General features: G+C 42.9%; 1 protein-coding gene across 1 annotated transcript; it reads left to right on the top strand.

Moving 5' to 3' along the window:
- Positions 1-10,356: 10,356 nt before the first annotated feature.
- On the top strand, positions 10,357-13,458 carry LOC112253541 (G-protein coupled receptor 26-like). The gene is made up of 3 exons (XM_024425487.1): positions 10,357-11,336; positions 12,261-12,374; positions 13,218-13,458. The coding sequence occupies exons 1-3, from the start codon at positions 10,666-10,668 to the stop codon at positions 13,456-13,458; spliced, it is 1,026 nt and encodes a 341-aa protein (XP_024281255.1). The 5' UTR covers positions 10,357-10,665.
- The last annotated feature ends 912 nt before the right edge of the window (positions 13,459-14,370 follow it).

Raw genomic sequence — 14,370 nt, 5'->3', positions numbered from 1 at the left:
CTCTGCTGTTTCCTGAAGTCCATGATCAGCTCCTTTGTTTTGTTGATGTTAAGTGAGAGGTTCTTTTCCTGGCACAACTCTCCCAGGGCCCTCACCTCCTCCTTGTAGGATGTCTAGGCTGTCTCATCATTGTTGGTAATCAGGCCTACTGCTGTTGCGTCATATGCATGATTGAGTTGATGATTGAGTCGAAGGCGTGTGTGGCCACGCAGTCATGGGTGAATAGGGAGAAAAGGAGGGGGCTGAGCACGCACCCTTGTGGGGCGTTGACGATCAGTGAAATGGAGGTGTTGTTTCCTACCTTCATCACCTGGGGGCGGCCCGTCAGGATGTCCAGGACCCAGTTGCACAGGGCAGGGTTCAGACCCAGGGCCACAAGCTCAATGATGAGCTTGGAGGATACTATGGTGTTGAATGCTGAACTATAGTCAATGAACAGCATTCTTATATAGCTATTCTTCTTGTCCAGATGGAGTAAGTCAGTGTGCAGTGCGATGGCAATTGCACTGTCTGTGGATCAATTGGGGCGGTAATCAAATTGAAGTGGGTCTAGGGTGTCAGGTTTTCCAGTACGAGTACTACTGTCAATGTGTTGGTAGAACTTCTGTAGCATTTTCCTCAAATTTGCTTTGTTAAAATCCCCAGCTACAATAAACACAGCCTCAGGATATGTGGTTTCCAGTTTGCATAAGGTCCAGTGTAATTATTTGAGGGTTGTCGTGGTATCGGCTTGAGGGGGAATATACACGGCTCTTCGGAGGTAATACGGTCGGCATTTGATTGTGAGGTATTCTAGGTCGGGTGAACAAAAGGTCTTGAGTTTCTGTATGTTATCACAATCACACCATGTGTAGTTAATCATGAAACATACACCCCCGCCTTTCTTCTTCCCAGAGAATACCTTATTCCTGTATGTACTGAGAACCCAGCTGGCTGTATGGACGAGGACAGTATATCCAGAGAAAGCCATGTTTCCTTGAAACAGAGTATTTTACCATCCCTGATGTCTCTTTGGAAGGAGATCCTCGCCCTGAGCTCATCTACTTTATTATCCAGAGACTGAACATTAGCGAGTAATATACTCAAAAGCGATGGATGGTGTGCATGCCTCCTGAGTCGGACTAGAAGTCCACTCCGAATACCTCTTCTCTGCCAGCGGTGTTTTGGAGAAACCTCTGAAATAAGTTAAATAGCCCTGGGGGGTACGAACAAAGGATCCAATTCGGGAAAGTCGTATTCCTGGTCGTAATGCTGGTGAGTTACCGCCGCTCTGATATCCAAAAGTTATTTCCGGCAGTATGTTATAACACAAAAAAAATCTGGGCTAATAATGTAACCAGCAGTGGAAATAAAATAATTTGCCAACCAATATTACTGGACTAACAAACTGGCTGTCTAACCTTTTCAGGAACTTCAGTATCTCTTGGCCTTGGGTAGCAGCAGCTGATTGTTTCACTCTCTTTATCCTGTGCCAAACACATTTATTCATGGAGTCTAACTTATTAACGTTAGCTGCTGGCTGCGTGATTGCATCAACCTTACTAGCTAATGTTAGCTAGGTAGCCATCTAGCTAGTCTACTTAACCTAACATTAGGAGTTTTGTTTACTAGCTATAGATTGGATCATTCTATATAGTTTTAGAGGATGACTAAACTGCTTTTATTAACTGCTTTTATAAACACATACAGTATCTTATTGTCCTTTAAAATGTGTGTTCGCTCTCTCAGGCAACCAGGCATGCAGGAGAGGAGTGTGAGTGAAGAAAGAAATAAGTAAGAAAGAAGAAAAGATTGTAGAGTCAAACATCAAGGTGCTGATGCAACCAAACATAGGCATGGTCTCTGTAGGCTGTAGCTAGGAGATGACTGTGACTGACAGGTGAATCCACCAATCACAGCGAGCGTGGTGGTTACCATGTGAAATCCCAGGGACAGGGATGAATTCACTAGACAAAACACAGGCAAACGGGCTGGAATTGTGGGTGGTACTATATCACCTTATCCAATATATCACCTTATCCTGCTTTCTTTTCCATTGCACAATGTTTTTTTATGACGTGAACTAATGAATATGTCTGGTAAGCACGTTCGGTGCCGCTGCTTTGAAAGTGGTGTGGTGGCTCCACACCAGATTGAGAAGTATTGGGGCAAATGCTGTCTCGCGTTTTCTGGAGGCTCTGATAAGAATGTCTGCCTAAATGACAAAGTGTGAATAATGAATTCGGCCAGTCTGTCTGAGAGGATAGTTGGACGGATGAGCTTGTGCCTACGCCTCAGACAGGGTGGGCGTGATGAGGAGAGGTGACAACAGAGAAGTCTAATCAGGATGAGCAGGCAGACTCACAATGTGAACATTCTTCATTTCCACAGTCACTTTCTGTGTCGGCACAGAGCTTTTAAAAAGCTTCCACAAGGCCAACATGAGTCTGTGAAACAGCCATCCAATCAAACCTGGTTTCAAGTCAAGGCCCTTTCAAAATGGCAAATGGTTACAGTTGACAAAGAGTTCTGAGTCAGCCTCCATCATAATCATTACCTGGCTGTATGAACAACTGAATGAAACCAACCTCTGTGACATACAGTGCCAGTCCTTGAAGGGAATGCATTTGGCAAACAGCAAACAAGGACTGAAAATAAATTGAGCAACAATTCTGCAGGCCTTTTAAAGATGTTTTGTTGAAAAGCATGAAACAATACAAGGGGTTGAAGAGCTCTCAAAATAATTGGGAGATGGGGGACAGGAGGCACGGGAGAAAACATGATCTCCATCACTCATAATCCAGTCATACACCCTCTGAATATTTGCAGTCGGGACCCACATTTCAAATAAATAATTTGTGACATGGCGGGAACATGAATATGTTAGTATGACATGGTCTCTAGCATCATATTCAAATGTGCATTGACAAGTTTTGAAGTGGTGATGGAAAATATACATTTTTGCTGTCTTTGTTGCTGACAATCAGAACTCCATCATGACCCACATACCGCAGGAATGCTCCCTTACAAAAAAAACAACAACATGAACAGATCAAGTGAAAAATGTAATGTATGAAGTCTCACGTGATATTTCACATGACTCAGACATGTGATAGTGTAAGATTCACATGTGTGAATTTGTAACTGGCAGGATTAGAAATCAGGTCTCCCAATGTCTTGACCATTCGACCAAGAGGGCCAGCATTCATTTTCAAGTTGCAGGCCGGGCTACCTCATCACTTGACCATGAAAACCATGACCGACATATGTCCACTACACTTTCACATGTGCATTTTCACATTTTAATGTCAACCAGGGCTGTTAAATGACAACAAAACATTGAGTTTATCACAGGGTTTTCTGTGATTAATCACGATTATCCGCGAATTCATAATTTCAGGTAAATTGATAAACATACTTTCTTAACCTCAAAGTCAACTTGTTTTGACATCACATCGTTGTTTTTAGCTGTATAGATGATGTATTAGGGATGTTTTCATTGTAATTTGAATGTTTTTAGACAATAACCAGGTTTCCATCCAAAGTTTTTTATGCGAGTAAAGTACGTTGGATAAAAAATGTCACGACAGGCCTGACAGAAACAGAACATTTGTTGGTAAACTTTCCAAATTTCGACAAAACAAAATATGCTAGACAAGGTGGGATCTTTTTGTGTCTGTAAACCTAGTTTATGTGATAAAAAAACGTGATCTAAAGTCACAAAAATGTATCTTTAGTTACTTTATTAATTCTGACAGTGCTAATTTGAACATGTTAAACAGGATAAATAAGGAGACACAGAGTGCTAGCTTCTCTGTTCTTTTCACTGGGCTTCTCCCAACGGTCACTGACAAACGTATGAAGAAGAGAGGCACTTCTTAACACCTGCCCACATAACCCGGAAGCCAGCAACACCAATATGTTGGAGGAAACACTGTGATGATCAAGGTCTGCCTGCAGGTGCCTGGCCCACCACAAGGAGTCGCTAGAGCGTGATGAGCCAAGTAAAGCTCTCCCGGCCAAATCCTCCCCTAACCTAGACAACGCTGGGCCAATTGTGAGCAGCGCTATGGGACTTCAGATCACGGCCGGTTACAATACCACCCGGGATCGAACCCGGGTCTGTAGTGACACCTTTTGCACTGAAATGCAGTGCCTTAGGGCTCCTGAGTGGCACAGAGGTCTATGGCACAGCATCTAAGTGCTAGAGGCGCCACTACAGACCCTTGTTCGGTTCCAGGCTGTATCACAACCGGCCGTGATTGGGAGTCCCATAGTGCGGTGCACAATTGGCCCAGCATCATCCAGGTTAGGGTTTGGCCGGGGTAGGCAGTCATTGTAAATAAGAATTTGTTCTTAACTTGCCTAGTTAAAAGTTAAGTAAATAAAATAAATAAACCGCTGCGCCACTTGGGAGGCCCAGAAATAATACTTTTTTACCCACTTGAATTATTATACTCAGGTAGGCTAAGTTACCTTTTTACAGAATGGCATTACAGAATCTGCAATTCCATATGTGGAAACATTGCTACTGTGAGTTGTCTACACCACCTTTTCACGTGGTGGTGTAACGTGAGGAGACTAACACTATTTCACCACCACATGCGAACTTGCAAAGGGAGATTTTGACATGTGAATGTTTTTTTTTTTGTGAAACTACAAATGAGATTTTCACGTGAATGGTTTTTACATGTGAAACCGGACATATTGCATGTGCAACTGCAATTCACATGTTTTTTCTTCCCACATGTGAGAAGGTGGTGTTAGCATGTGAACTACATGTAAATCATGTGAAAATATGGTTTACATGTTAAAGTTAAGCTCAACATGTGAAAACAGCGATTTTCCCTCATTTTGACATGTGAAACTGCAAAAAAAAAAAAAAAAAAAAAAAAAAAGGGGAAGGGCTGTCACAGTCCAGGAGTTAGGTGGCTTTGTTTACAATGTGATTCAGAGGACTTACTCCAGCTGTGACTGTGAAGCTGGGGGGCAGCGTTTACATCATAGGTGTGATAGGTGCATCCTACGGACAAACTCCATGACAGCCAGGTAAGCGTATGATTGGAAAACACATATAGAGGAGTAGAAACACCAGGGGGAAACCAATCATATTGACACACAGTAACTACAAAAGGGTTCTCCGGTTGTCCACATAGGAGAACCCTTTGAAGAACCCTTTTTGGTCCCAGGTAGAACCCTTTTGGATTCTATGTAGAACCCTTTCCACGGAGGGTTCTACATGGAACCCAAAAGGGTTCTATCTCAAATCAAAAAGTTTTTTTTACCTCAAACCAAAAATGGTTCTTCAAAGGGTTCTCCTATGGGGACAGCCGAAGAACTCTTTTGGAACCCATTTTTCGAAGAGTGTATATACTGAGGTGTTTCAAGTCTGCTCTATTCCCCTTTTATTTACTGAGATCTCTGAGAGATATGTGTTGTATCTCGGCTTTAATCCAACATTTTGATCTATTAGTTGACACACAGCAAGGGGGCGACTGACCAGATTCTAGACTGTCAAAACATATTTTGAAAGAGTCAGTTTCACTGATTTAAATAGTTCACCAGCCGTCTTCCAGAGGGCGAGAGGGAAGAGGGAGGGAGAGAGAAAGAGAGAGAGAGAGTGAGAGATAGGGGGGCGGGGTGCCTGGAGAAAGGAGAGGGCTGCCCAAGCACAAACAAACAAAGGCTAGTGTGAAAAGACAGCATCTGAAATTGTGCATAAGCCAGTAGGGGCTGCATAGCCTACGACATGAGTCACCCATCACCAACAACCATACACACACACAGAGAAGGAGAAAGAGAGAGAGAGAGAGAGCAAGAGACGATAACATCCTTTCAAATGTATGGAGGTCTGATATAAACAATGTATTACTGATTACTGTCATATGAAACTATCAACTATCTTTTTTTATGAAAGAATATACCATGTACAGATTAACCACCCCTCCATACCAATTTGCTGCATTGTCACCCATGATAATCTAATATGCCACTATTTCATAATGCTATCATACTATCCCTGTAACATGCCAAAAATTATGACAGACTTGATGGCCCTAAACACCTACACCTTCACCCACACATATGCACATACACACACACACACACACACACACACACACACGCACCGAAAGAGCACTGACATCCACCACCACACTCACTCATTAACACTTCCTCTCCTTCCATCTTCAGAAGCAGAGAGCTGCTGACTACCATGCCAATATATTGTATACTGTAACATCACGCTCATTACCAGGGACAGCGCATCAAAGCAGATGGGAGAGCATGATTGGCTGGGCCCAGACTGGTGACGTGTTACAGCCAGCCGGCCACGCAGGCCAGCACAGGGCATCACAGCCGGCAATCTACAGGAGAAAGACCATGATGATGGGGTCTAATTAAAAGTATGATAGGATAGTGTGTAGATGATTTGCATGTGCTGCTATCTCTGGCCAAGCTTTCACAGCTAATGGATCATATAAACTGGGTGGTTTGAGTCCTGAATACTAATTGGCTGACAGCTGTGGTATATCAGACCGTATACCACGTGTATGACAAAACATTTATTTTTACTGCTATAATTACGTTGTCAACCAGTTTATAATAGCAATAAGGCACCTCGGCGGGTTGTGGTATATGGCAAATATACCACGGCTAAGGGCGTTGAGTCGTGCCTAAGAACAGCCCTTAGCCATGGAACAGCCCTTAGCCAGACGCCTTCGGGCCTTATTGCTTAAATAGAGCACCACAAAACTCCTCCAACTACTGAATAGACATATCAGCAGAGGAGCTGTAGTGTCATATTTAGAATATGCAGTAGTACTGCAGTAGTACGCATCATATCAGCATGCATGGACTTTTGTTTGTACTGTACCTGTCATATGTAAAGATGTTTAGACAGCTTTATGGTTCAGAAAGTTTCAAATAATAACAGTAAACAAACGTTTGCTAACCATCTAGTTGTATCTCACAATCTCTGTCTTGTCAAAAGTGTACCATTAAAAATGATTTTCTTGGTTAAACTAATTAGAAAACTGTATATCAATATCAATATCAATGCCTTGCGACTACCCATAATTCCTGGATCACTGTCTTGACCACTTTCTATTCGAAGACTGATTGTGGTCCTCTCTGGTGGTGGAGAAATCTCTTTCAATCTAATTACATCATATCAATGCTTTTAATTCAGCCCAGAAACGAATCTAATATAGAAATGATTTTGTGCAAATTAGTCATTTCAACTCTCCTCTTTACTCTGGCCATTCTCATTGAGCATGTTAATTGAACTTTCCAATATAGAACAAGATGGGAGGGAGGTGTCTGACAGTGTTAAATGAGGGCCATTTGATCATGTGTGATGATTGTGTGAACAGTCTGGGGCAAAAACTAGAGGGGAAAGAGACATGGCTTACAGGCCACGTATGCATCCCATGTCATAGTATGTTTAAATTCTCAATAAATACAAAATAATTTCTATATTGATTGAGACTCACCTGTTGTCAACACCGTCAGCAACAAAGTCCCCTGTCCACTCCAGCAGCATCGCAACATGAACCATCCTCTCTTGTCTTGTCGAGAAATAACACATATTTGTAATCTCTCTACATTGTGTAATTCTCTTGTGTTCTTCATTAACATTACTAGCATTCAACACTTAGCAGAAAAACAGTAGTAGCTACACTTAGATACCCTCTCATTACGATCCCATTTAGTATGAATGCCAACCTACAGTATGCCTGTTGGTCATGGGATGCTATCAGAGATCTTTCTAGACAGGGGGCTGTAAATAGTGTTTGTGTGTTGTGTGTGCCTAAGAAGCCAGTATAGTATCTGTGCAACGGACTATACAAATATGGATGGGGATAAGCCAAGCATTAGTCAATGGAAAAGCAGTGTTTTTGAAAGAAAGGCAGCTTCAGGCTTCAGAAAGCTTTTGTAGATAATCACACTGGCTGTTTGTCCACACAATTAATAGAAAATAATAGAATACAACTTTATTGTCCATTGGTTAGAACATAGAACATTTTCTGCCTTTATCAACACCCCCAGATACATACAAACACATTGAGGGATACAGGGTCAGCAGAAGCGCAACACCGCTGGGTGGAGAGCAATTGTGGGGGGTCAAGTGCTTTACTCATGGGCACAATGGCAGGAGATGGTACATGGGATCAGAGACCAGAAGCCATCCAAGTATGATTTCCGTTCCATTCTCATTTCTGTGTTACCCTGCCTGGGGCTTGAACCAGAAACCTTCCGGCTACTGGACAGCCTCTCCAACCTCTAGGGCTTAAGAGCTACTGCTGCCGATTGATCATATGTTGTGTCTATAATACAGTGCCTTGCGAAAGTATTCGGCCCCCTTGAACTTTGCGACCTTTTGCCACATTTCAGGCTTCAAACATAAAGATATAAAACTGTATTTTTTTGTGAAGAATCAACAACAAGTGGGACACAATCATGAAGTGGAACGACATTTATTGGATATTTCAAACTTTTTTAACAAAGCAAAAACTGAAAAATTGGGCGTGCAAAATTATTCAGCCCCTTTACTTTCAGTGCAGCAAACTCTCTCCAGAAGTTCAGTGAGGATCTCTGAATGATCCAATGTTGACCTAAATGACTAATGATGATAAATACAATCCACCTGTGTGTAATCAAGTCTCCGTATAAATGCACCTGCACTGTGATAGTCTCAGAGGTCCGTTAAAAGCGCAGAGAGCATCATGAAGAACAAGGAACACACCAGGCAGGTCCGAGATACTGTTGTGAAGAAGTTTAAAGCCGGATTTGGATACAAAAAGATTTCCCAAGCTTTAAACATCCCAAGGAGCACTGTGCAAGCGATAATATTGAAATGGAAGGAGTATCAGACCACTGCAAATCTACCAAGACCTGGCCGTCCCTCTAAACTTTCAGCTCATACAAGGAGAAGACTGATAAGAGATGCAGCCAAGAGGCCCATGATCACTCTGGATGAACTGCAGAGATCTACAGCTGAGGTGGGAGACTCTGTCCATAGGACAACAATCAGTCGTATATTGCACAAATCTGGCCTTTATGGAAGAGTGGCAAGAAGAAAGCCATTTCTTAAAGATATCCATAAAAAGTGTTGTTTAAAGTTTGCCACAAGCCACCTGGGAGACACACCAAACATGTGGAAGAAGGTGCTCTGGTCAGATGAAACCAAAATTGAACTTTTTGGCAACAATGCAAAACGTTATGTTTGGCGTAAAAGCAACACAGCTCATCACCCTGAACACACCATCCCCACTGTCAAACATGGTGGTGGCAGCATCGGGGTTTGGGCCTGCTTTTCTTCAGCAGGGACAGGGAAGATGGTTAAAATTGATGGGAAGATGGATGGAGCCAAATACAGGACCATTCTGGAAGAAAACCTGATGGAGTCTGCAAAAGACCTGAGACTGGGACGGAGATTTGTCTTCCAACAAGACCATGATCCAAAAACATAAAGCAAAATCTACAATGGAATGGTTCAGAAATAAACATATCCAGGTGTTAGAATGGCCAAGTCAAAGTCCAGACCTGAATCCAATCGAGAATCTGTGGAAAGAACCGAAAACTGCTGTTCACAAATGCTCTCCATCCAACCTCACTGAGCTCGAGCTGTTTTGCAAGGAGGAATGGGAAAAAATGTCAGTCTCTCGATGTGCAAAACTGATAGAGACATACCCCAAGCGACTTACAGCTGTAATCGCAACAAAAGGTGGCGCTACAAAGTATTAGCTTAAGGGGGCTGAATAATTTTGCACGCCCAATTTTTCAGTTTTTGATTTGTTAAAAAAGTTTGAAATATCCAATAAATGTCGTTCCACTTCATGATTGTGTCCCACTTGTTGTTGATTCTTCACAAAAAAATACAGTTTTATATCTTTATGTTTGAAGCCTGAAATGTGGCAAAAGGTCGCAAAGTTCAAGGGGGCCGAATACTTTTGCAAGGCACTGTATCTATAATTATAAATTGTGATATCAGTCATTTATATGCTCCATACTCTTGTGGATTAACTACAGCCTGGTTAACTCCTATAACGCAGTAATATGGGACTTACATCAGCTAGAGATAACACATAGATACATTTGTTGTATGATGTTTATCGAATTGTAGGGTCGAGCACGATGTCAGTTGCATGAGTTAACACTTACCGCATGATATTGAAGAAAAATACATTTTTGGTTGCTTTGGGGAGGCGATGGAGTGTGTAGCATATGGGTGTGGGTGAGGTGTGACATTTCCGACATAAGCATCGCCAGAGACAGACCATCCGAGACACTGCGCTGGGCGTTTGCAAAGCTGTCCACCAGTACACTACGCAATTGCGCAATACGGGGATATTGTGCGAGCAGTGGCAAGAAATAAATAGTTAGAAACTTAGTGCAGCCACACGTGCAGGGGTGTGTCTGTTTGTAATCACCAGTTCCTGGAGACATTTGGTTCGGCACATCGAGGATACTTGGATGTCCCTTCTTGCGACTCTCCATAGTGAGCCGGCTATATCGTTACATGGAGGCACGAGAAGGACAACGAAGAATAACCGTGGAACTGTGTCGGATGTTTGCTTGTTGGACATCGTAGTTCCAGCACGATGCTATATGTAATTTGTTTCAGAAGCTGGACGGTGAATACAATTGTCAAAAGTGCGGATATTTGAGTGGGACACACGCACAATGCACATTGCGGACATGGCTGTCTCTGTGTTTGTAGTAGTGATCATCGCCGTCTCGTTTCTGTCCAACGTGGTGGTACTGATCTGCTTTTTGTACAACCAGGAGATTCGAAAGCAGGTGCCCGGGTTGTTTATCCTCAACCTAACCGTCTGCAACCTGTTGCTTACCGTGTCCAATATGCCTCTAACTCTGGTCGGACTTATCAACAAAGGAAACACTGGAGGCAGCGGGTTCTGTCAAACTGTGGGTTTCCTGGACACTTTTCTCACCACCAACTCAATGCTCAGTATGGGGGCTTTGAGCATCGATCGATGGGTGGCAGTAGTTTTTCCGCTGAGCTACCACTCCAGAATACGACACCGGGACGCAGTGATAGGGCTTGGATACACGTGGATGCACTCGCTCTCGTTCTCCACGGTGGCCACTTGCGCTTCCTGGGTTGGGTACCATCACCTTTACGCATCATGTACGCTCTGCAATGCGAGAGCAAGCGGCTCCCGGACGCAGTTCATCATCTACACTGTGGTGTTACACTCTCTCACGTTTCTCTTGACCTTAATCGTGTTGTGTGTAACGTACCTGAAAGTTCTGAAAGTTGCGCGGTTTCACTGTAAACGCATCGACGTGATCACTATGCAGACCTTATTGCTGCTTGTGGATATTCACCCGAGGTAAGCCGTTGAGCCTAGTCTGAGTCATTTGCTTTGACATTTTTTCAGATTATCCCACGAATTGTAATTGCAAAATTACCAATGCGACTTCAGTGGATTTAGGATTGATTTCAGCACCACCGTTTTGGTCCAATGTTACGGTCTCAGATCTCAGCCCCCTTTATCAAAACCAAAATGACACAAATATATTCCAAACCAAGAGCTCTTCACATACAGATCAAAACCATTATAAATTGTGACCATTATAAAACTTGAATAATACTGTGAAAATGTACTGTTTGAAAAGGCGCCTGAAATCTCAGCCTGTCATGGTGGGATGGAGTTTTGGCCTGCCTCCCCCTCCCAACTCTGACCACTCCCAGACTGTCCTAGCTAAATTCTTGTTTGAGAAATTGCTCTTTGCTAATAAGCTATTTGTTGTTTCTTTTTGACCATGTACATTGAAAACAATCACATTAAGGTACTTAATTGTCACCCAGAAATGATTTGATATTGAGATAAAAACGACTGCATTGGATCTGTATTGTTTACTGCATTTGATTATCCCTTTTCAATCACTTCCACATCACATAAGTCAAATAGTTAAACTAGCCTCAAATAGGTAGATTGATGCCATCTCACGGTCACTTTCCCTGTTGTCTGTCTTTCTTCTTTCTCAAAGGCCGGGGTCAATTCCTTGTGATTAGCGATCAATTAAACAATAAGTATTGACCTGGAATTGGACTTGATTTACATAATGGATGTGTTACAGTTTCGATATCTTGAACAATCCATTGGCATTGACCTGAGGATGTGCTCTGATACTGTCCATAGAAGCATGCTGTTTTCTCCATCACCCTTCATTCCACTCGAGAGGCCATGTTTTGAGGCTGTGCTCCTGGGTCGTCCCCTGGGTTGATAATGGCCCCCTCTGTCCTTTGGTAGTGTGCGCCAGCGATGCCTGGATGAGCAGAGACAGCGGAGGCAGAGAGCCACCAAGAAGATCATCACATTCATTGGAACGTTTGTGGTGTGCTTCGCCCCTTACGTCATCACGAGGTGAGCAGGGGTTCAAATCTATCCTCAACACCCCTGTGCATGTGGGATGGTGTTATATTGTGGGATTGGCTGCTGCGAACTGGTGACACCAATTCCCCATCTGAGACCAACGAAAGTTGTCTACTTCCTGTGCAAATGGCTTGTGCTTTGGGTAGAAAAAATGACTTTGCAACATGGACCATAGTCAATTTCTACAACCCCATCGTATTATGTTCTATCGATCCATATCTAAATCCCTAACCAATCAGCTTGAGGGTGATTATGTTGTCACCCTTTTTCTTCATGAGTTTTAGGATGAAATCCCAGGAAAGGGAGAAAGAGTGTAAGAGAAAGATAATCTGTAAGAGAGTTAACATGGGTGGACGTGTCATTATGAGTGAGTCAGAGACCATGATGATACTTCTCATTACACCTGCTGCCTATTGTACAAGTGCAGCTGCAACCCTTCAGAAGGGGATAGAACATAACCGCGAAGATGGAGATCACATCAGGGGTTATAATTATAGTGAGATCCCCATTGTGAGTTTGATAGCGGCTGTAAATCACAAGACCAGTGACCTGAGCTCGTCATTCTGAGAATGAGCCTTGTCCTTGTGAAACGCCTCCATACACTTACCTGGTAAGGACAGTGAGACAAACAAGAGCAACTCCACATCCCCTAACATTCACGATCGACTCAGAGCCATGGCATTTTGAAGCAAAATGTTGACATTTCTGAGAGCTTATTAAAGAGTTTCCACAGGACATTAGGTTTTTTGACATCTGTGTTGTTTTTTCACTGGTCTATGAAACAGCTATCCATTGTTCATAATATAACTTATCTCTCTGTGCTTGTTGTGTCAGAATCTTCGAGCTCTTCACGCTAGGACAGATAAACCCTCACTGGGGTGTCTTGTCTAAGTGTTTGGCCTACAGCAAGGCAGCCTGCGACCCCTTTGTCTACTCACTGCTCCGGAACCAGTACAGGAAGACATGCAGCGACCTGACCAACAAGATCCTGAAGAGAAGTTCCTTTAACTCCTCCGCCCGCATGGTGGAGAACGGAAGGGTCAACGACACCAACAACTTCAAACCCACCCATTGACTATGGCAAGATGGAGACATTGAGGTACTTATATACAGTTGAAGTCGGAAGTTTACATACACTTAGGTTGGAGTCATTAAAACTAATTTTTCAACCACTCCGCAAATTTCTTGTTAACAAACTATTGTTTTGGCAAGTATGTTAGGAAATCTACTTTGTGCATGACACAAGTGATTTTTCCAACAATTGTTTACAGACAGATTATTTCAGTCATTATTTGCTGTATCACAATTCCAGTGGGTCAGACGTTTACATACACTAAGTTGACTGTGCCTTTAAACAGCTTGGAAAATTCCAGAAAATGATGTCATGGCTTTAGAAGCTGATGATAGGCTAATTGACACCATTTGAGTCAATTGGAGGTGTACCTGTGGATGTATTTCAAGGACTACCTTAAACTCAGTGCCTCTTTGCTTGACATCATGGGAAAATCAAAAGAAATGAGCCAAGACCTCAGAAAAAATATTGTAGACGTCCACAAGGCTGGTTCATTCTTGGGAGCAATTTCCAAATGCCTAAAGTTACCACATTCATCTGTACAAACAATAGTACGCAAGTATAAACACCATGGGACCACGCAGCCATCATACCGCTCAGGAAGGAGACGTGCTCTGTCTCCTAGAGATGAACGTACTTTGGTGTGAAAAGTGCAAATCAATCCCAGAACAACAGAAAAGGACCCTGTGAAAATCCTAAAAGGCCGCTCAGCAAGGAAGAAGCCACTGCTCCAAAACCGCCATAAAAAAAGCCAGACTACGGTTTGCAACTGCACATGGGGACAAAGATCCTACTTTTTGGAGAAATGTTCTCTGGTCTGATGAAACAAAAATAGAACTGTTTGGCCATAATGACCATCATTATGTTTGGAGGGAAAGGGGGAGGCTTGCAAGCTGAAGAACACCATCCCAACTG

The sequence above is a fragment of the Oncorhynchus tshawytscha genome, linkage group LG06 (assembly GCF_018296145.1).
Source record: "Oncorhynchus tshawytscha isolate Ot180627B linkage group LG06, Otsh_v2.0, whole genome shotgun sequence".
Lineage (NCBI taxonomy): Eukaryota > Metazoa > Chordata > Actinopteri > Salmoniformes > Salmonidae > Oncorhynchus > Oncorhynchus tshawytscha.
Note: the sequence above shows the minus strand (reverse complement) of the source record. Positions and strands in the feature narration are given on the sequence as shown.